The sequence below is a fragment of the Bos grunniens genome, chromosome 18, assembly GCF_055505025.1.
Source record: "Bos grunniens cultivar Pamir isolate PY7600 chromosome 18, Bosgru_T2T1.0, whole genome shotgun sequence".
Classification (NCBI taxonomy): Eukaryota; Metazoa; Chordata; class Mammalia; order Artiodactyla; family Bovidae; genus Bos; species Bos grunniens.
In genome coordinates, this window is record NC_141182.1 from 36,112,190 (window position 1) to 36,135,685 (window position 23,496).

General features: G+C 44.4%; 1 protein-coding gene across 12 annotated transcripts in view; it reads left to right on the plus strand.

Moving 5' to 3' along the window:
* Positions 1 to 23,496, plus strand: part of CDH3 (cadherin 3) — a 156,555-nt gene that overhangs the window by 96,507 nt on the left and 36,552 nt on the right. For all 12 annotated transcript variants that reach the window (XM_086351452.1, XM_086351450.1, XM_086351451.1 and 9 more), the window contains 7 exons: positions 16,979 to 17,061; positions 18,700 to 18,825; positions 19,057 to 19,212; positions 19,298 to 19,442; positions 20,481 to 20,656; positions 21,260 to 21,388; positions 22,280 to 22,465. In XM_086351452.1, coding sequence (XP_086207578.1) covers positions 16,979 to 17,061; positions 18,700 to 18,825; positions 19,057 to 19,212; positions 19,298 to 19,442; positions 20,481 to 20,656; positions 21,260 to 21,388; positions 22,280 to 22,465 — 1,001 coding nt within the window. The remainder of the gene's footprint in view (positions 1 to 16,978; positions 17,062 to 18,699; positions 18,826 to 19,056; positions 19,213 to 19,297; positions 19,443 to 20,480; positions 20,657 to 21,259; positions 21,389 to 22,279; positions 22,466 to 23,496) is intronic.

A 23,496-nucleotide genomic window follows, 5' to 3' on the forward strand; every position in this document is an offset into this window, starting at 1 on the left:
CACTAACCATTGTTTTAAGATTTAATTATCTGAATGTTTCAAAAGCATTTGAAATAAAAAATTCTAAAAATTTAAATTGCAGAACTCAGATGTGAACTATCAAATATATTAGCACTTGTATTATTTTCCTTGGATGTTAAAAGCTTGAGAGTGTGATATTTATCAAAGTGAAATGCACTTTTCCTCAAGTTTCTCTTTAGTTTTCAAAATCTAGTTAGCAAGCATTTTGATGAATAAAACTTGATTTCCATTCTTAAAGAAAATACTTATTTCTGATCTTATTTTCTAAGAGGTGCTTATGGATTTTTTTCCTTAAACCCAAATATCACTGCAATAAACAGTCTTGTATAGGGTGATTGCACTGATGTTAAAGATTTACCCTTGAAAACCTCAAATAATTCATAACTCCCATGATTCAAGACATGTCCTCTTATGAACATATGTGACGTGTATGTGTGTGGAATAAGGGAATTTAGTTCAGTTCAGTTGCTCAGTCGTGTCCAACTCTTTTCGATCCCATGAACTGTAGCACACCAGGCCTCCCTGGCAATCACCAACTCCCAGAGCCCACCCAAACTCATGTCCATTGAGTCAGTGATGCCATCCAACTATCTCATCCTCTGTCGTCCCCTTCTCCTCCTGCCCCCAATCTTTCCCAGCATCAGGGTCTTTTCTAATGAGTCAGCTCTTTGCATGAGGTAGCCAAAGTACTGGAGTTTCAGCTTCAGCATCATTCCTTCCAAAGAACATCCAGGACTGATCTCCTTTAGGATGGACTGGTTGGATCTCCTTGTAGTCCAAGGGACTCTCAAGAGTCTTCTCCAACACTACAGTTCAAAATCATCCATTCTTCGGCACTCAGCTTTCTTTATAGTCCAACTCTCACATCCATACGTGACTACTGGAAAAACCATAGCCTTGACTAGATGGACCTTTGTTGGCAAAGTAACGTCTCTGCTTTTGAATATGCTATCTAGGTTGGTCATAACTTTCCTTCCAAGGAGTAAGCGTCTTTTAATTTCATGGCTGCAATCACCATCTGCAGTGATTTTGGAGCCCCCAAAAATAAAGTCTGACACTGTTTCCACTGTTTCCCCATCTATTTCCCATGAAGTGATGGGACCATGATCTTCGTTTTCTGAGTATTGAGCTTTAAGCCAACTTTTTCACTCTCCTCTTTCACTTTCGTCAAGAGGCTTTTGAGTTCCTCTTCACTTTCTGCCATAAGGGTGGTGTCATCTGCATATCTGAGGTTATTGATATTTCTCCCAGCAATCTTGATTCCAGCTTGTGTTTCCTGCAGTCCAGCGTTTCTCTTGATGTACTCTGCACATAAGTTAAATAAGCAGGGTGACAATATACAGCCTTGATGTACTCCTTTTCGTATTTGGAACCAGTCTGTTGTTCCATGTCCAGTTCTAACTGTTGCTTCCTGACCTGCATACAGGTTTCTCAAGAGGCAGATCAGGCAGTCTGGTATTCCCATCTCTTTCAGAATTTTCCACAGTGTATAGTGATCCACCCAGTCAAAGGCTTTGGCATAGTCAATAAAGCAGAAATAGATGTTTTTCTGGAACTCTCTTGCTTTTTCCATGATCCAGTGGATGTTGGCAATTTGATCTCTTGTTCCTCTGCCTTTTCTAAAACCATTAGATGCTTATCATTCACTGGTCTCTCTTGTTTTGAAATTGTGTCACTTTTTACATTTTTCTTAATTTGGGAGATTTTAATTTCTTCAAACTTTGCATGCAAAGTGAGACTTTAGTATTTCCAGCAACATTTCAAATTTTGACAACTGAAGTCTGCAAAAAATATAACTGTGTGGAGTTCCAGAGCCACCGTGCCTGTGTTCAGGCTGTCTGCTTACTAGCTGTAGAAACTTGGGTAAATTTGCTTAACCTCTATGCTTCAGTTTCCTCATCTGTAAAATAGAGGTAATAATGAGGATCTCATAAGGCTGAGTTAGTGTGTAAAAAAGCATGAAATAAATAAATGTTAGGTGTTAGCAGTGGTAATAATAGCCATGTTGCTACAGCTAGACTAGTTGTTATACACGTATCTTTAGACTGCATTCCTACAGGCAAAATTGCTGGGTTAAGGGACTTTCGTAGTTCATTCAACAATTACTAAATGCCTACTTTGTGTCAGGCACTGTGCTAGGTGTTGAGATTTAGTAATAAGCAGATTCTAACAGTCTTTGCATTTGGGTATTATACAAACTAGTTAAGGGAGATAGGCAATAGAAGTAAACGTGTAATTACAAGTTGTAATGAAACCTGTGGAAGAGAGTTACATGGGCTTCCCAGGTGGCTCTAGTGGTAAAGAATCTGCCTGCCAATGCAGAAGAGGCAAGAGACACAGGTTCTATCTCTGGATCGGGAAGATCCCCTGGAGTAAGAAACCCACTCCAGAATTCTTGCTGGAAAATTCCATGGAGAGGAGTCTGGTGGGCTACAGTCCTTGGAGCTGTAAAGAGTTGGACAAGACTGAGCACAGGAGAGTTTTTAACAGGGGAAACTGACCTACTTTGGGAGGGTTGAGGGAAAGTTTTCCTAAGAAAGTAATTTTTGAATTTGGATCTGGAAGATGTTGGGAGGTAACTGGGTAGCATTGGAATGGGAATGTAGGAGACACTGAAGGAGCAGGTGTGCAGATGCCCTGTGGTAAGGGGTTACGATGCACTTAAGAGGGCCACTGTAGCTAGACAGTGTGGATAGGGACTGGGCACACTAGAGATTTTGGTTTTTATCCTGAGAAGAGTGGCACATCACTGATAAGTTTCAAAACAGGAAGTGATCTTATCCTCTCAAATGTATCATCTATAGAATTTTTAAAAGGTCCTCCTTTATTAAAATGGAGAATACTGTATTCATTTAGGCTAAAAATGATGTAGTAAATACTAAGCTGGGGGAAGGAGAGACGGAGAGACATGAGTCTTGGCGATTGACTGGCAAGAAAAGTCTGAGGGAGAAATGGTCAAAGAAAAGGATGCTAGATAACCGTAGGCTACGCACTATGCTAAATAGTAACTCCTTTACCTGAAGTAGGTATTACTGGCATCCTTCCCACCTTACAGACAATGGAAACATATTGCTCAGAGTCTTGTCACTGAAACCAACATTTGAATTCGGGTACTCTAGACACAGACCTTGGGCTGCTTCTGAGGCCCAGATTTTGGGTTTGTATAGCTGAGTACACACTGTGCCCTTCCCTGGGAGACTGGAAAAGGACCAGATTTAAGCCAAGAGCAAAGAAGATCATGAATTTGCTTTTTGACATAATGATTTTAATATTATGGATTATGCCTTTAAAGCATCAGGGGGGACATATTGAAAAGACAGGTATATATGTTGGTCAGAAGAAGGATCTGGACATTTGAAATTTTAATACATACTCTGAAGCGCCCTCAAAAATCTATACCAATTTACCTTACAAGAAGTAAAGGTGAGAATCAGGAACTTTAAAAAACCAACAAACTGTCTTCCCTGGATCCACCTCCAGAAACTGATCAGTGGAAGTGATGGGTGGGCTGGAAGCAGGGAATCTGAATGTTTTTTTTTTAAAGTTCTCTAGGTAATTTTATCAGTTGTGTTTGGGAACCATTGTTATGTGATATCATGAAGACCGTTGTAAAGAGCTAGGTGTATCTCTTTTAGAGAGAATATAAAAGAAAGGGACAGATTTGTGAGATGTGAATGGAAGTGTGGCTCCCCCCACCCCCAACCTCCTTTGGCCCCTTGGCTTGCAAGGATCTTAGTTCTCTGACCAGGGACTGAACCTGGGCCACCGGCAGTGACAGTGCCAAGTCCTAACCACTGGACTGCCAGGGAATTTCTGAAAGCATGGCAATTTGAATTTAACTTCCAATGCTTGTCTTAATGGCAGTTGATCCATTTTTTTCCCTTAATTTTCTGCTTACTTCAGTATTTCACATGACCTTTACCTTCTTGGTTTTTTTTTGTTTGTTTGTTTTGCTTTTTAAATCACTGTCACTAGTTTTGAATACTTAATTGTGCTTTGAAAAGCACAGTGCATTTTATTTGGCTCTAACCAGAGCCTGGGTATGTATGTGTATGTGTGTTCCCATTTTAGAGACTAAAAATAATTTGTTGAGAGCTTACTGTTAACAGCTTAAATATGAATTGACCTGCCCAGGCTGCAGGGCCAATGTGCAGCACTTTTGCCCACCAGACCCTTGATTGATATCCCAGAGGTCCCAGGTCAATCTCCAGATCTCTGCTCTCATTCTTCAGGTGAGGATCACTGACAGCACGCTAACACTGAGCTTTGAGTCAACTGTCTCTGGAACTCCCAGAGTGCTGTGGAGTACAACTCAGCTTGGGTTTCTCTCTGGAGAGTACAAGGGAGGATCCAGCTCCCATGGGTGAGAAGAACCTGAGTAACATTATTTAGGTCTTTCCAAAGAGCTTTGTGCAGAGAGGCAAAACTTTTCATAGAAAGAATTGCTTCCTCCTCAACAACAGGGAGTTGCCATATAACTTTACTAGGCAGAGGTGGGCAAAATCACATCTCTTTCTGATTGCAAAACATATTTACTGTGAAAAAACTGGAAGATGAGCAGATGGAGGCCTACCACCCATTAAGGACTTTAGTCATTTCAAACGAACATTTTCAATAGATCTTCCACATCCATTTTCCTAACCAAGTCTTCCTTGAGGATATCTGAGGGAGAGGAGTCCCATTGCTTTATCGCTCCACAGCTGGCCCTCCTTTCTCAACAATCCAGCTTCATTTTCTACTTCTGTGAATCAGAGAAGGGCTTTGTAAAGCCATTCCTTGTACCAACAGGCATTTGAGAATGCCTTTCATCAAATACTTCAGCTCTAGCTCTGTGGTTGACTCTTTAGCATTCCCCACGGTGGTGATCTAGTGGTGATGGGTCATCATGAACACATCCAAGGCAGCGGGTCCTCTTGTGCTGCTCTCAGCATTTGGGAATCAAAGTTTGGCTCCTCTGAGAACGCCAAACAGCTATGGCAGGACACTTGGGATGCTTCATCTTCCACCATACCATGGGACAGCCCCTTGGGCTCCCAGCCTGCCCCACGGGCTCCCCTTGTCCTACCCCTGCCACCCAGCATGCCTCTTGGCCTCTGCCTATTGGCCTCCTCAGATCAGATTCTGCTCACCCTCCTCCATCTTGGACTTCTTTGGCTTGGAAAGTCGTTGGTTGTGGAAAGAACTAGTCTGCCTTCCCGGCAGCCAAGACTCAGCTCCACCCCCACCAGTTTTTTTTTTTTACAAGTATAAAAATATTAATATTTTATGTTATAATTGTCAGGCTCAGGCTATAAGCTATAAATGGCTGTTTTTATGACGTGTTTTTTTCCCCTGAGCAGACCATTGTTTTTCATTGATATTTTTTACAACATTGAAGGCTGTAGATGAGACGTTTGAGCTACTGTAGCACACATACTTAAGTATTCTGTTGAATGTTAAGTTGTTGAGACTTTTTAAACACTAAGCAATAGTCAATGAACATCGGTGCAGGTATGGTTTTGTCACATCTTGGTTGATTTCCTGGCACAATTCCTTGATCAGAGGATTTCGTTAAGGCTTAATTGCCAAAAAGTTTCTGCCAATTTACATTCCTCTAACGCTCTAACAATATTTAGCAGCATCCATTCCCCAAGTATTTCACAACACGTGTCCTTTTACTTTGTATTTCTTAGTAAGTGAACTATTTTCTATGTATGATTTTACTCAGGAAAATGCCAGAATCTTCTTCTGAAGGCAATTCCATACACTTTCCCTCTCACCTTTTTATCCTAATCCCTTAACAAAAGATAGTGATAGCTACAAGGATAAATTTGTTTGCTTTATAAACTAGAGGTGTCCCTAAAGCAAACTAGAATGGAAACATCTTTGACAGTATCTCCCCCATTCCCCAACAAGTTGCCTTTTGGCTGTAACACTTTTAAACTGGCATTATTCTTTCCTTCTCATCAAGATGTCCAAATATCAGTAGGGAAACTGTCCAAGATTGATCATTTGAAGGACATTTACCCCAGAATGATGGATGGTTTTATTTTGCCATAACATCCAATAAGGTTGGACATTGGGACTAAATAAAACCTCTGTGTCATGGCTGAGAAGACAAGCTTCTGACTTTCAAGGGTGTGCCCTTGAGAGTTTGGAGGTGTGGCTGTCTGGGGAGGCCTTACAAATAGCTGTGAAAAGAAGAGAAGTGAAAAGCAAAGGAGAAAAGGAAAGATATAAGCATCTGAATGCAGAGTCCCAAAGAATAGCAAGAAAAGAAAAGAAAGCCTTCTTCAGTGATCAATGCAAAGAAATAGAGGAAAACAACACGATGGGAAAGACTAGAGATCTCTTCAAGAAAATTAGAGATACCAAGGGAACATTTCATGCAAAGATGGGCTCGATAAAGGACAGAAATGGTATGGACCTAATAGAAGCATAAGATATTAAGAAGAGCTGGCAAGAATACACAGAAGAACTGTACAAAAAAGATCTTCATGACCCAGATAATCACGATGGTGTGATCACTGACCTAGAGCCAGACATCCTGGAATGTGAAGTCAAGTGGGCCTTAGAAAGCATCACTACGAACAAAGCTAGTGGAGGTGATGGAATTCCAGTCGAGCTATTCCAAATCCTGAAAGATGATGCTGTGAAAGTGTTGCACTCAATATGCCAGCAAATTTGGAAAACTCAGCAGTGGCTACAGGACTGGAAAAGGTCAGTTTTCATTCCAATCCCAAAGAAAGGCAATGCCAAAGAATGCTCAAACTACTGCACAATTGCACTCATCTCACACGCTAGTAAAGTAATGCTCAAAATTCTCCAAGCCAGGCTTCAGCAATATGTGAACCGTGAACTTCCTGATGTTCAAGCTGGTTTTAGAAAAGGCAGAGGAACCAGAGATAAATTGCCAACATCCGCTGGATCATGGAAAAAGCAAGAGAGTTCCAGAAAAACATCTATTTCTGCTTTATTGACTATGCCAAAGCCTTTGACTGTGTGGATCACAATACACTGTGGAAAATTCTGAAAGAGATGGGAATACCAGACTGCCTGATCTGCCTCTTGAGAAATTTGTATGCAGGTCAGGAAGCAACAGTTAGAACTGGACATGGGACAACAGACTGGTTCCAAATACGAAAAGGACTTCGTCAAGGCTGTATATTGTCCCCCTGCTTATTTAACTTATATGCAGAGTACATCATGAGAAACACTAGACTGGAAGAAACACAAGCTGGAATCAAGATTGCCGGGAGAAATATCAATAACCTCAGATATGCAGAAGACACCACCCTTATGGCAGAAAGTGAAGAGGAACTCAAAAGCCTCTTGATGAAAGTGAAAGAGGAGAGTGAAAAAGTTGGCTTAAAGCTCAACATTCAGAAAACAAAGATCATGGCATCTGGTCCCATCACTTCATGGGAAATAGATAGGAAAACAGTGTCAGACTTTATTTTTGGGGGCTCCAAAATCACTGCAGTTGGTGACTGCAGCCATGAAATTAAAAGATGCTTACTCCTTGAAAGGAAAGTTATGACCAACCTAGATAGCATATTAAAAAGCAGAGATATTACTTTGCCAACAAAGGTTCATCTAGTCAAGGCTATGGTTTTACCAGTGGTCATGTATGGATGTGAGAGTTGGACTGTAAAGAAGGCTGAGCACTGAAGAATTGATGCTTTTGAACTGTGGTGTTGGAGAAGACTCTTGAGAGTCCCTTGGACTGCAAGGAGATACGACCAGTCCCATTCTGAAGGAGATCAGCCCTGGGATTTCTTTGGAAGGAATGATGCTAAAGCTGAAACTCCAGTACTTTGGCCACTTCATGTGAAGAGTTGACTCATTGGAAAAGACTCTGATGCTGGGAGGGATTGGGGGCAGGAGGAGAAGGGGACGACAGAGGATGAGATGGCTGGATGGCATCACTGACTCGATGGACATGAGTCTGAGTGAACTCCTGGAGTTAGTGATGGACAGGGAGGCCTAGCGTGCTGCAATTCACGGGGTCGCAAAGAGTCGGACACGACTGAGCGACTGAACTGAACTGACTCAATTCCAACCTAAAAGCAGGCCTGGAATGAGTTCTCAGTTTAGTATCCATTAATTTTTAGAAGTCTATTTAAGAAGCAAAAGCTTTCTTCTTTCAATGGCTCTAGTACCCCAGGGACTCAACCCTTCTTGACCAGGTTTTACAGTGCTTCCAGCTCAGGATCTGAGGCCATGCTTGGCAGTATGATCTTTAGAGAGGAGCTTTGAGCACAGGCCAGGGACTCCTGGTTCCACTGAATGTTTCTATCTAGCAGATATACTAGAGCTCTAATCTAAAAAAAAAAAAGATTTTTTTTTTCTCTAGAAGTAGCCTCAAGTTACTAACTCCCTCAACAGTATTCTAGGAATTGCATGTGTTGTGTGTTTTTTTTTTTTAATATTTGTTTATTTGGCTGCACTGGGTCTTCATTGCTGCATGTGTACTCTTAGTTGGGGCATTTGGGATCTGGTTCCCTAACCAACGATCAAACCCAGGCCCCCTGCATTTGGCGCCTGGAGTCTTAACCACTGACCACCAGGGAAGTCCCTGGTGCTGTGTATTTAGACTCAGTGCTGAAACCTATCAATTTATATTGGTACAGATGCCTACCTCTTCATCAGATTCATAGACTTTATGATTCAGAATCTCTGCAGGAGAAACAGAGTTTAAAGCAGTCAAATGACTTTAAGGTTCTATGTGGGTGTGGAAGTAAGAGCTATGTTTAGATCTCTTGTTTTTCGGCCTTACAATCTAAACTGTTGCCCCATGTGCTCATCAGTGCTCACCAACTTGCCCCAGAAACAGTTTGCCACAAGCACATTCACGCCTCCATGACTAGGCCAAGATTCGTGGCTTGTGGAGATAGACTTCAATCAGGAACGGGAATCAGCTTACTTCACTAGCTGTTCGAAGGAAGGGGAGAAGGGGAATGAGTAATGATGAGACCTGGTTTCAGATCAATTTCATTTTGAAACCAGTGATACAAGCCAGCAGTGCCAGGAAGCATCTGGGAGGAAGTTGTAATGATCTGCCCCGGGGCTTATCGTTTACCAGCCTCTGTGTGACTCACGGCTTGTGGAGAAAACTGCTCATGTTTCTACAGGTGCCTCAGCAAGTTTCCCTGGGCGGGTCAGCTTGACTGTGAGAGCGCCATCTTCCACCTCTCCCAGTAAACCCTGGAGTACCCCCTACAGAACAATCCTCTCCAAGTGCGGACTGAGCCACCACCCTGTGACGCTCTTTGGTCCTGTGTGTTCCTTTCTCCTCTCGATGTTTCCGCCTTCGGGTAAAGCTACATGGCTGTAGCTAACCCCATGCCTGCTTTGAGAGATGGTTTCTCTATGGTGCAGAGAGAGGCCTAGACGTGGAGTCAGAAACCCTGGTTAGTTGTGAGCGACCTAAAGGTCCCTTTTATTGAGGGCTGACTCTGGTCCAGACATATTGCTCATTGCTGTGTGAACATTATGCCACTTATTTCTCCCAATAATCTTATGAGCTAGGTATTATTCCCATTTTCCAGATGAGAAAACAGCTTCTGTGTGTTCACATAATATTGGATGTGAACCACGTCTTTTGGCCTCTAAACCCCATATTATTTATTTATTAATTGGCTGCACTGGGTCTTCAGTGCTGCACTGACTTTCTCTGGTTGCGGTGCGCAGGCTTCTCATTGCGGTGGCTTCTCTTGCTGTGGAGCATAGCCTCTAGGTGTGTGGGCGTGGGCTTCAGTAGTTGTGGCACATGGGCCTAGTTGGCCTGAGGCATGTGGGATCTTCCTGGACCAGGGATTGAACCTGTGTACCCTGCATTGGCAGGCGGATTCTTAACCACTGGGCCACCGGGGAAGTCCCCAAATCCTATATTCTTTGTTACTCATCTGCCTCTGCCTCTCAGATTTGAAATCTGGTCCTGCAGCTTCCTGGTTGCGGGGCTTCATCTACTTCGCTCTCCTCTCTGAAACTGTTTCCTGAGACACTTCAACCCCAGGGCAATCTCTCGTTTCCTGAGTTGTCCGAATAGGATGGTAACAGCCACCTTGCGGGTTATTTTTTGAGGACTTGGATAGGAAAACACTTAGCTGGGTGTCTCGGGCAGAGTGGGTCTTTGAAACTTGTTCCTGCCTGCCTGACTCCTGCCCCTTGATTGTATTCTGCATCCTGCTGAACGTGGGTGAGAGCTGATGGGACCAGGCCTGCTGGTGCTGCTGAAATGTGCAGTCTGAGTGGGAGGCACGTACACCTGGAGAACATGACTATTGACGTCTCCTTGATTGTTGGGACTGTCCACTCTAAGAACAGATGGACAGCCCAGATAAAATGCTGCAAGTGTTTGGAGCCATAAAACCATGCGAATGTGCCAGCAAACAGGGTAGTGAAGTGTGCTGTACATTCCTGGGGGGCTGATTTTGTAGGCAGCAGGAAGAGGGTTTCTGGGTTTCTGGCAGCTCTTAGAGTTTGGGGAATTGAGGCATTTGAGTAATGGGAGTGTCAGTCCATTACCTCCCTGCTGGGTAGGAGGAGATCGGAGAGTTCATTGAGAGTCTCTTACTAAGTGAAAAAGCTGACAGGCTTATCTGGCCAGCCCCTCTGCTAGCTGAAGACCTTCCCTTAGGAAGTGAAAGTGTTAGTCGCTCAGTTGTGTCCAACTCTTTGTGACCTCATGGACTGTAGCCCGCCAGGCTCCTCCATCCATGGGATTTTCCAGGCAATAGTACTGGAGTGGGTTGCCATTTCCTTCTCCAGGGGATCTTCCTGACCCAGGGATCAAACCCAGGTCTCCCACATTGTAGACAGACACTTTACTGTCTGAGCCACCAGGGAAGTCCTTGTATAGGTGGTATCATAATACAGAGTTACTCTCTGGTTGATGGACATCTAGGTTGTCTAGACTTTAGCTATTACAATCAATGCATTATTGATTAGTTTGGTAGATAGAATAGCTGTGGAAAGGTGATTTTGGACAGGAGGCAGTATCCTGTAAGAACTTAAAGGTACTTGGAGAAACATATTTGTGTTCCCCAATGCATCTCTAGTATTTAGAATATTGGGCACTTAGGAAACACTCAACTTGTTCTTGAATGAATGTTGTGTTGAATAACTTGATTTTAGAATATGACCACCCTGGGTTCCAGTTATCCACCACCCCACCCACTGGTGAATTGTACCAACCAATTTTTTAAATTAATTTTTAATTGGAGGGTAATTGCTTTACAATATTGTGTTGGTTTATGTGACTCATTGGAAAAGACTCTGATGCTGGGAGGGATTGGGGGCAGGAGGAGAAGGGGATGACAGAGGATGAGACGGCTGGATGGCATCACTGACGCGATGGACGTGAGTCTGAGTGAACTCCGGGAGTTGGTGATGGACAGGGAGGCCTGGCGTGCTGCGATTCATGGGGTTGCAAAGAGTCGGACACAACTGATCGACTGATCTGATCTGATCTGATGCCATACATCAGCATGAATCAGCCATAGGTATACGTATGTCCCCTCTCTCTTAAACCTTCTTCCCACCTCTCTAATTCCACTCACTAGATGTACGATGTTGGTATGCCATCTCACCTCTGAACTCCCATTTTCTCTGGTGGTATAAGAGTTCATATAAAGTTCTGAGCTTTACACATTTGTGTTCTGTGGTTTTATCTTACTTGGTATTCAAGATGACCCTGTGAAGTCAGTCTAATTTTCATCTTCCAAATGAGAAAACCTGAATTCCTAATAAGTTAATTCAAATTCTGTATCAACGCACTGATGGTTCCAACTTCTGGAGTTTTGAGGAACCTTTGCATGTGTCCTTAACACTTCTTTAAGCCGCGCTGAATCACCTAGTGACTTGAAGTATTCCCTTTAAGCTTTTCTTCTTTTTACATCAAGGAGAAACTGTGTTTGGTGCTGCCATTCTTGAGTACATCCTTTAATAGCATACTTCTCTCCTTTCAAACCAAGGGAAGGTAGGCTTTAGGCTCAAAGCTTTAGCAAACAATTGATTCTGGGGGTCCAGAGAAGTCAAGTGCCTTTCCCAGGCTCACCCAGCAAGTTAAAGTCACTGCCTACACAAGAATAGGTCTTCATCTCCATTACTAACATTAACAGCAGACCCAGCCATAATGCCGGAGAAGGCAATGGCACCCCACTCCAGTACTCTTGCCTGGAAAATCCCGTGAATGGAGGAGCCTGGTGGCCTGCGGTCCATGGGGTCACTAAGAGTTGGACATGACTGAGCGACTTCAGTTTCACTTTTCACTTTCATGCATTGGAGAAGGAAATGGCAACCCACTCTACTGTTCTTGCCTGGAGAATCCCAGGGACTACGGAGCCTGGTTGGCTGCCATCTGTGGGGTCGCACAGAGTCGGACACGACTGAAGTGACTTAGCAGCAGCAGCCATAATGCATTTTCCTATTTTTCAGCTCTTTACATTTAGAACTCACAACTCTAAGAGATTTACTTTTATTATCCCCAAATCTAGTACTTTTCTCCAAATATCACATTGCTTCATTGGGCTTCTAAAAATCAATCTTTGCTATTTCAGTAGATGGAGAAGGACAACAGGTAATGGGGGCTGGGGAGGAGATGAGAAAACATACTCTCAGATGTATCAGAAAGATAATACAACCGTAGTGGTTAAAAAAAAAAAAACTCCATCTGGACAGGTCTAGGTACCACTTGTAGCTCTTCCATTTCCTAGCCGTGTAACTTTAGTGAATTCACTTAACCTCTCATTTTCCCTATTTAGAAAATGGGTGCTAAAATCTACTTCATAGGGTGTTTGGTGAAGATTAAGTGAGAAAGTATAAACATTTTAGCTATAAATAATAGTAATTCATGACAGGAGGGATTCCTGACTCTCGATGGATGCCTGTCGTATTCTAGGCAGCTAGGGCTGCCGTAACAAAGGAACAAGAACTGAGAGACTTAAACACAGAGATTTATTTTCTCACAACTCAAGAGGCTTGACGTCCTGTATCAGCACAGGCCAGCAGGGGTGGTTTGTGTTGAGGAATCTCTCCTTAGCTGGTAGATGGCGGCCTTCTCCGTGTGTCTGTACATAGTCTTCTCTCTGTAACTGTCTTGTTTGCAAATTTCCTCCTCTTCTTAAAGAACACTCATCATGCTGGATTAGTGCCCACCTTCATGACCTCATTTTAATCTAATCATCTCTTCAAAGGCCCTTTCTCCAAATATGGTCACATTCTGCAGTACTGGGGGTTAGGACTTCAACATATGAATTTGAGAGGGTGGGGACACAATCATGTTAGGAGAAAACTTGGACCTAGAGAAAAATAGATAGAGAAAAATAGGTAAAAATGCTGGTAACTCCAGCCATTGGAAAGCTTCATTTCCTTCCCGTGTTTTTTTTTTTTTCCCCCCTGTGCAGAATTACGTATACTATATGTGCAGTTTTACATTCTGCATACTATATCTTCATAGCATAAGAACTTCTCTAGATAATTTAAAAACTCTCACTATAGGGATTTTCCTCGTGGTCCAGTGGCTAAGACTTTGCACTCCCAATGCGGGGGGCCCTGGATTCAATCCATGGTCAGGGAACTAGATCCTGCATGCCACAACTAAGAGTTTGCATGCTGCAACTGAGGATCCTGCATGCCACAAGGAAGATCCCACATGCCACAACTTAGACTCAGCATAGTCAAATAAATAAATATGGCAGGCTCCCCCATGGGGATCTCCCTGTGCTTGGGGCCCTTTGGAGCTGACTCGGGCCTAGATCTCTCTTTCCCCTCCTCTCGCTAGCTGAGCATGTTGTCACAGCCCAGGACTTCTCAGTGGGGATGTCGTCAAGGAGGCAGAGCTGGTTTCTAAGTAATCTCTTTCTCATGGGCACATCCCAGCTTTCCCATGAAGGAGCCTGCCTTGTGTATGAGGTCTGGGGCTCTGGGGTGCTGAAGTCAGATCTGTATGCTTTAAAGACCATTTTCCTCCCCCTTCCATTTACAACTCCTCTCCCTGAAAGATGGCCAATGTCTTAAGTTCTTTCACCCAGTTTTACCTGCTTTTGAACCTCATGTTGATGGAATCATATGTCTTTCTGTATCTGACTCTATCACTTAACCATGTTTGTGAGATTCATTCATGTTGTCATATGTCCTTCTAATTGATTTATTTCATCATGTGAATATTCCACCACATTTCTCTTCATTCTACCTTGATGGACATTGAAGCTGTTTCCAGTCTTTACCTATGATAAATAATGCTGCTCTCAATATTATTATACTTGTCTTTGAGCGAGTGGATCTTTGTTGTATCTATACCTCAAAGTACAATTACTGGGTCTTGGGGAGCATGTATATTTAGTTGCAGTAAATGCTCCCCAGCAGTTTTCCAAAGTGACTATCCCATCTTGCATTCCTACTTCAGATTGCTTCTTTTCTTTTTTATTGAGGTAAAAATATGCATAACATAAAATCGACCATTTTAACTCTTTTAACGTAAGCAATTCAGTGGCATTAAGTACATTTAAATTGTTGTGCAACTATCACTTCACCATAGTCTATCTCCAGAACTTTGTCATCATCCCAAACAGAAGCTCCATACCCATTAAACAATAACTGCCCATTCCCCCCACCAGCCCCATGTAACTTCTGTTCTACTTACTGTTAATTTGAGGATTCTAGGTACCTCATATAAGTGCAGTCACTTTTGTGCCTGGCAGGTAGTATAGTGGTAAAGAATCCGACTGCCAATCCAGGAGCTGTAGGAGGCTCAGGTTCGATCCCTGGGTTGGGAAGTTCCCTTGCAGTAGGATATGGCAACCCACTTCAGTATTCTCCCCTGGAGAATCCCATGGACAGAGGAGCCTGGCAGGCTACAATCCATGAGATCTCTGAGTCAGACACGACTGAGCATGCACGCACATGCATGACATTTTACTTGGCATAATGTTTTCAAGATTCATACAAGTTATAGCATGTGTCAGAACTTCATTCCTTATAAAAAATGTGTATTTATACATGTATGTATGTATATTCATTGTATGTTTAGACCACATTGTGTTTGTTTATTAGATCTTCATGGACACTTGTGTTGTTTCCATCTTTTGGCTATTGTAAATAGAAAATGAAAGAAAGTGAGGTTGCTCAGTCGTGTCCGACTCTTTGCGACCCTGTGGACTGTGGTCCACCAGGCTCCTCCATCCATGGGATTCTCCAGGCAAGAATACTGGAGTGGGTTGCCATTTCCTTCTCCAGGGGATTTTCCCGACCCAGGGATCGAACCTAGGTCTCCTGCATTGCAGGCAGACGCTTTACCCTGTGAGCCACCAGGGAAGTTAATAGGGATACTATGAAAATACATATATAAGTGTCTGTTTGAGTTCCTACTTTCAGCTCTTTAGGGTGTAAACCAAGAAGTAGAATTGCTGGATCATATGGTAATTTTATGTTTACTTTTTGAGCCACCAAACTTTTTCACAGTGGCTGCAGCATTTCATATTTCCAATGCAGAAGACTTCATCTGTCTTTATATCTTATTTACCTTTTTTTTGCCTCCCTAGTAGGTTTGAAGTGGTATCTCACTGTAATTTTGATTACTGGAGTGAGTAGCCTGTCCCTTCTCCAGGAGATCTTCCCATCCCAGGGATCGAACCCAGGTCTCCCACATTGCGGCGGATTCTTTACCAGCTGAGGCACAAGGGAAGCCCCAAAATACTGGAGTGGGTAGCTTATCCCTTCTGCAGCAGATCTTCCCGACCCAGGAATTGAACCAGGGTCTCCTGCATTGCAGGCAGATTCTTTACCAACTGAATTATGAGGGAAGCTCTTGTATTTCCCAAATGATAGAGGTATTGAGCATCTTTTCATGTGCTTACTGGCCAGTTGTATACCTTATTTGAAAAAATGTCTTTTCACCTCCTTTGTCTTTTTCTTTTTAGACTGGGTTATATATTTTTTGTTGTTCTTGAGATTAGAAATTCATTATATAGCAGAATATTATTTGGAATTCTATTTTTTATGTTATATTCTTATATATTGCTATGATGTTCACATTACTTGTGTAGTTTACAGTCTCTCATCTATTATTCTTTCTTTAGGGAAGGGTTTTTAAAACAATTATCATCATCATCTGAAACTAAAGGACAATTTTTCAAACTAGAACACTTGGGAGACCTCACCCTGACCTTTTCATGGCACAGTCCTCTCCCTGTGGGCCTTGTAGTGCTGCCACCTAGGAAACCGACGTAGTCCAACATAAGGGAACCCCTGAGTCAGAGCATGGTGCTGACAGGCCCAGAGGTACCCCCTGGCAGGTTTCCTAATTACATGCTTGTCCACAGGGAAGGGTGGATAAGAATACTGGCTGTGAATACTCTCTAGTATATGCCTTGGGGTCAGCCTTCTGAACCTCAATTGTCTCTTCTTTGAAAAGGGGCTAATGCCTACCTTGGTAGCATAGTTGTAAAGATGAAATGGACCCAGTCTCCAGCTTAGCGAATGGTAGTTATTAACTCAGACTGCTTATTTAAAGGGTGGCCAAGCAGGGAGAATTCAGAAAGATCATGACAAGTTGAAACAGCCAAAGGTTATCAGAATGATCTCTGTGGGTGACTGCATAGCAGGGTGCATACGGCATGTAGGGAGACATGTAGCCTTCAGAAATGCGTCAACTCTTCTGCCTCCAGCTGTGACCCTGGCTCAGCTCTGGGTTTCGTGAGACTCCATGGGTCTCATGTTGCTGAATGTCTGTGGTCTTGGTTCTTTGTCCCACAAACCTTGAAGTGGTCCTCCTTCTCAAGACCAAACTTGGGAGCCCATCTGAAACTCATATTTGGTCACACAGCTGGTCAGATGAAGTAAGTCAAGTCTCCTTCTGCAGTGGCCTAGAACAGCCCTTGATCCAGTCAGGGGGCTGTTGTCAGGTCTTGGTTCTCATGGGGTAGCTTCCAGAAGCCCCCTCCTTCCTAATATTCTTTTCCTCCCTTCCCCACAGTGGTCTTCACAGACTGCCCTGGGCAAGAGTTGGCCCTGCTGACTGACGATGACTTGATTGTTCTGAACGATGAAACAGTCCAGGTAAAACACCGTGTGCACCTGCAGGACAGAAGGAAAACGTTCTCCATGCACACCCAGCTTGCTGCTGGCCAGGAGTCCGAGGCTGCCGTGGCTGTCGGGAGCCACATTACCCCTGCAGAGCACACAGGGTTAGCCGTCAGTTGCCCATAGCTCTGAGCGTGGGCAACCATCTAAGCAGGGCAGTGCTTGTTGCTGCCCAGTAGGGGATGCCAGAGTCAGGCCTGTGGGGCTGAGAGCTGCCCTGTGAGTAATGGTCCAGTGCTCTTCCTCCCTGGAATTCCCTGTCCCATCTCCCTTTTTGTCTTTCCCACATCCTGAGGGTAAACCACAAGTGAAGGCGATCCCAACATGGGACTGTCAATCCCAAGACCCTCTGGGAAGATAGGCTTCCCTGGTGGCTCAGCGGGTAAAGCATGTGCCTGCAATGCAGGAGACCTGGGTTCGATCCCTGGGTTGGGAAGATCCCCTGGAGAAGGAAATAGCAACCCACTCCAGTATTCTTGCCTGGAGAATCCCACGGACAGAGGAGCCATGGGGTCCCAGAGAGTTGGACACGACTGAATGACTTCACTTTCACTTTCTGGGAAGATGGACCTGAAGCTCTGGGCCACATTTCTTTGTTTCTTTTAATTCTTCGAACAGCTAATATATCCACATGGTTCCAAAATTTTAAATATTGAAGTTATAGAACATATAACCTCCCCTTGTGTCTCCTCATCTGCCTAATGCCTTCACCCCTCTAACAGAATACACAGGTTACCCTGTTACCAGTTTCTTTCCTTCTAGAATTGATTTATGTATTTGTTCTATATTTATATTAAATATATTTATGTATATTATATATGTAGATATAAAACAGACTTTTCCCTCCTCTTTTTTATGAAAAAAATAACATTTACATGGCTTCACTTTCTTTTTGCACTAAAATACATCAGTATGTGTATGTACAACTACGTCTCTTTGCTGTACAGCAGTAATTAAGGCAACATTGTAATTCAACTGTACTTCAATAAAAAAATACACTAAAAAAATACATTGGTAGAACTGAACATTGTAAATCAATTATAATCCAATATAAAATAAAATTTTTTAAATATTTTATACAATAAATAAGTGAGCAAAAAAAAAAAATCAATACAAGGCCTCTCACCTTCTCACCAGTAACCACCATTATTGGTTTCTCTAGTATCCCCCAAACTGTGTAAAGGCAGATATGAATATATGCCTTATTTCCCTACCCTTTTACACAAAAGATGGAACAATGCCTAGCACATATTAAGCCCTATATAAATGTTTGTTAAATAGAGCACTAAACTGTTAATATATTAATCTGTTCTGTACTGTGTTCTTTTTCATTTAAGTGTATATCAAAGATCTTTCCATATCAGCACAGAGAGACCTTCCTCATCCTCATTTTTCGAGCTGTATACGGTTTTCACTAGATGGATATATTACAGTGTATTTAATTGGGCCTTCTCTGTAAGTGAACACTTGGATTATTTCCAAGTTTTCTTCTGCAAAAAACCCATCTAGGCCTCTGGCCTCTCTCCTCATCCTGAGCTCCTATAGGTGAGAGGACGATAGGTGTGTTCCAGGTGTGTTTGCACACCTGGGTTAAGGCATCTTCTCTCCCTGCAGGAAAGGAAAGCACTGAAGATCTCCCCACCCGCACCTGTCTTACGAAGGCGCAAGAGAGAATGGGTGGTCCCGCCAATATCTGTGCCTGAGAATGGCAAGGGTCCTTTCCCCCAGAGGCTGAATCAGGTATGGCTGTGCCTTCCCCCCGGGAGGCTTGGTGGCTGCAGGGACCCTCATTCAAAGGCCTGAGTGTGAGGTTTCTTGCTGCTAAGCCCTGGGGCCTCCAGAAGGAAAGCCTCTGTGATGGGAGCAATTTCTGATCAGGCAATGCCTCTCCACCCCTCTCCATAGAGGGTTCTTTGCTACAATTGTGAGATCGTTATCATTTTGTCAGCTGCCATTTTCTTTTGCTTCCAGCTCAAATCTAATAAGGACAGAGGCACCAAGATTTTCTACAGCATCACGGGGCCTGGGGCAGACAGCCCACCAGAGGGTATCTTTGCTATAGAGAAGGAAACAGGCTGGTTGTTGCTGAATAAGCCACTGGACCGGGAGAAGATTGCCAAGTATGAGGCAAGTAACCTTTAGCATCCAGCAGGGCCCCAGAACCTGTTGGGGAGGGGAGTGCCAGACTGACCACAGACCTGTGCCCGCACAGCTCTTTGGCCATGCTGTATCAGAGAACGGCGCCTCTGTGGAAGATCCGATGAACATCTCCATCATTGTAACAGACCAGAATGACCACAAGCCCAAGTTCACCCAGGATGTCTTCAGAGGGAGCGTCTTGGAAGGGGTGCTACCTGGTAAGGAGACTGGGGAGGTGAGGAGCTATAGAGGTCTCCTGGGCCCAGATCTGGCCTTGGGTCAACTGGAACCGTCTGGAGGGCAACCAGACTCTTAAAGTCTGGAAGAGCCCTTCACATGCGATTTCCTAGGCTGTACATCGGATCACCTGGGATCCTCTTAAAAATCCATATTTCCCCACTCCATCCCAAAATCCCTGAATAAGAATGATCCTAGAGTAGGGACTTTCCTGATGGTCCAGCAGTTAAAACTCTGTGCTTTCAATATAGGAGGCGTGGGTTCAATCCCTGGTTGGGGAACTAAAATCCTGCATGCCATGTGTGCAGCTAAAAAAAAAGAAAAGAGAGAAAATTGATTGGGGCAAAAGACTAGAGAAATAGCTACACATTAATGACCTCACAGACAGGTGCTACTGGGGAGGACTCCTCTTCCTTTGAGTTGTAGAAAATTACAGAGAAATGTGAATTGGTGAGGCTGCAGTAGACATTTTTAAAAGAAAAACTACCTTCAGCAAGATGGAGCCTCTTCCCCCTGTATTCCAGAAGCCTAGACGTGGTCAGGCCAGGTTGAAATGGTGCTTTAAAGTGTGGGAGACCTAGGCTCCGTCTGTCTCATTGCTTTGCTATTTTGGCTTCGTTCCCAAGATCACCTCATGAATACTGCTGGAGCTCCAGCCATTACTTCTGGAAGGAGGGAACGGGTGGGAAGAATAAGCCCCTTAATTCAGAAAAATGCTTTCCCCGAAGGTATTTATCCCATTTGTCACAATTCAGTCTCATGGCCACAGCTACCTGCGGTGGGAAATGGCCTTGGTTCCTGATGGGCCTGTGCCCAACCTAGAGTGATTATGAGGATTATGTTTCTAAGGAAGTAGGGAGAATGGGAAGTGGGCAGCAACTAACAGTCTCTGATGAGAGGGGAAGGTGGGTCCAAACTGACGTGCAGGGTGGAACCTCTTAGGGTTCCAGAAGTGGGTGAGGCTGAAGTTGGCACTGGGAGGGCAGGGTGCTCACTCATCAGCCCTTCTTCCCCCCCAGGCACTTCCGTGATGCAGGTGACAGCCACGGATGAGGACGATGCCGTTAACACCTACAACGGTGTGGTTGCTTACTCCATCCACAGTCAAGAGCCAAAGGACCCGCATGACCTCATGTTCACAGTCCACCGGAGCACGGGTACCATCAGCGTCATCTCCAGTGGCCTGGACCGGGAAGTGAGTGGCCCTTCAGGAAGGGGCTGCCTGCCCAGGCCAGGCCCTGACACTCAGAGCAGAAGCCCCTGCCCCAGAGCCCAAGTCGGCCAGGAAGGGCTGCGGCCAGGTGCTGTATCGATGTCCCACAGCACCCTTGGACTGTTGGCGCTCTGCCAAGCCATCTCATTAAGGCTGAGGAGGCAGCTGTGAAACACAGACATTTGATATTTTCCGTAGGTTTTCTCATTTCCTCTTGGAATGGCTCACTTAGCATGCACATTGCCCAGATTTGTCCCACGTGTACCACAAAGCAGTTAGCTCCATAGGTACTAGAGTTCCCTAATTCATACTTTTGCCAAACTCCTGCTCAGAGCTCCCCTTCTGGATCCGCCCTGAGTCAGGAGGCAGTGCCCAGGCTTCACCCCACGACTGACTGGCCCAGGAGAACCGTTTGGATCCACAGTTCCCCTCTCCCTCCACCCTTGGCTCCTGGTCTTCCCTGCAGTGTGTGAGCAAGGGATCAGGTGAACACTGGAAAGGAAAAACATTCCCCTCCCTCCACGTACACTCAAGGCTGTGCCCTGCTCTCAGCGGCTTCCACTCCCGCTCTCCTTTTCTCCCCAGAGAGTCCCCGAGTACACACTGACCATCCATGCCACAGACATGGATGGGGACGGCTCCAGCACCACGGCTATGGCCATAGTGGAAATCCTCGATGCCAACGACAATGCTCCCGTGTTTGATCCCCAGAAGGTAACACCCTTTCCTCCATTCATTCTTTCCTTGTCAGATGATGAGGAGCTAAGTTTCTCCTTTCTGATGAAACTTCCAAAATCAGCCTGCATTGCTTCAAGTCCCAGCCCCAGCACTTGTAAGCTGTGTGACCTGAGGGGAAGCACCTAACCTCTCTGTGCCCTATTTCCTAGTCTGTGAAATGGAGACAGTGTTAATACTTGCTGCATTGTTCTGAGTTTTAAATGAAATAATCTATGTAGAGTTCTTAGCATAATCCCTGGTACCTAAGTGCTCAATATGAAAATCTTTGTTGATATGGAAATTCCTAACTTGACTCATACCTACATCTGCCCACCTACCCCCGGTGAATGCCTGTCACTTGACATGACAGAGGACTCAGTGCCAGTCAAGATGATACCCACCCGCTTCCATCGTTAGGTAACTTGGGCTGCTAAATACTGTTCAGGCCTGGTGAAATTTGTTCTGAATAGCTGATTTCCCCATCACGGCCATCTGTTCTAAATTTCCAAAAAAGTCCCTGGTCAGTGCCCCAGAGCAATCAGACACCTAGCCCTTCTTGCCACCTTCCTTGTGCCTTTCTGATCTCAGCTAGATACAGGTGACTACTCTCCCTGGGGGCTTGGGCACCCGGATGGCTGAGATTCTGGGAGCATCAGGCTGTGGGATGTAGGGAAAGCAGGCCCAGGGTCACTGTGGTGTGTCTGTCCTAGCAAGCTGTGAAGTTGACTCCTGGGGCATTCTGCATCTGTGCATGTCCCAGAAAGGGTGAGCAGCATGGGGCTCCCCTGGAGTTGGGTGGAGGACTCACAGCGGGTGAAGAGAGGAGGGCCGCCTCTCGGAGGAGTCAGCTTCTCTGCTCTGACAGTGTTGTGTTTTCCATGTTGACAGTATGAGGCCCGTGTGCCTGAGAACACAGTGAGCCACGAGGTGCAGAGGCTGACAGTGACTGATCTGGATGCCCCTAACTCACCAGCATGGCGTGCCACCTACCGCATCGTGGGAGGTGACAACGGGGACCATTTTACCATCACTACTGACCCCGAGAGCAACCAGGGTATCCTGACCACCCAGAAGGTGAGTTGGTTTGGGCTTTGTACAAGGGCCACACCTGGGGCGGGGAGGTCTCTAGTCTCCAGGACTAGGGGTACCACTTGCCTGGGACACATACCTGGGACCACTCACAGGGAGTGCACCAGGCCCGTGGCTTGCAACACTCTCCCATCCCTCTTATGTGGGGGAATTCCTTTGTTTAAATCTTCCCCAGAGACCCAGTTCATAAAACAGAGTCACTGATCCAATTGAGGCCAGTCAGTGGGGCCCATCCTCCCAGTGTGTCTAGTGGCTGCTCCTAATTGGTCTTACACAGAAGGTCTGTTTTATTGGAATCCTTGCTATTTTGCCTTCAATCCATAGTTCACATCTTAGTGTTTGGATAGTAAAATGTTTTACTTTAAAAGTTTTAAATTACTTTAACTGTTTTGAATTACATCTAGGCATACCCTTGCCTCTTGAAAAATCTTGAGTAAAATTGATGCTTCAAGAAAATCAGACTAATCTTTCTTGATGTCTTTTACGTCTTGGTTTATTATAAAGAATGGCCCAGTTTGAGAAAGAAAGTGAAAGTGAAGTCACTTAGTCATGTCCGACTCTTTGCGACCCTGTGGACTGTAGTCTACCAGGCTCCTCCGTCCATGGAATTTTCCAGGCAAGAGTACTGGAGTGGGTTGCCATTTTCTTCTCCAGGGGATTTTCCCGATCCAGGGATCGAACCTGGGTCTCCAGCATTGCAGGCAGACACTTTACCATCTGAGCCACAATACTTTAAAAGCTGTCCCCTCCTTGTAACCAAAGTTTTGTAATGCCCCTTTCACATTGTAAAATGAATTTTGTTTATAACTTCTCTATAATAACTTATGTAATTTCTAGAAAAATGGAATGCCCTAATTAAAATAAAGGAGGATTTTCAGGAAAAGTTACTGATAATAAACTGCTTCCCTGTGTATACCTTTGGGCACAACTATACTAGAAAACATGATGAAGTGGTCAGTTTCTTGCATCTGTTTGTGGAATTAGCCAAGTGTAGTAGATACTGTATGTCGCTGAAG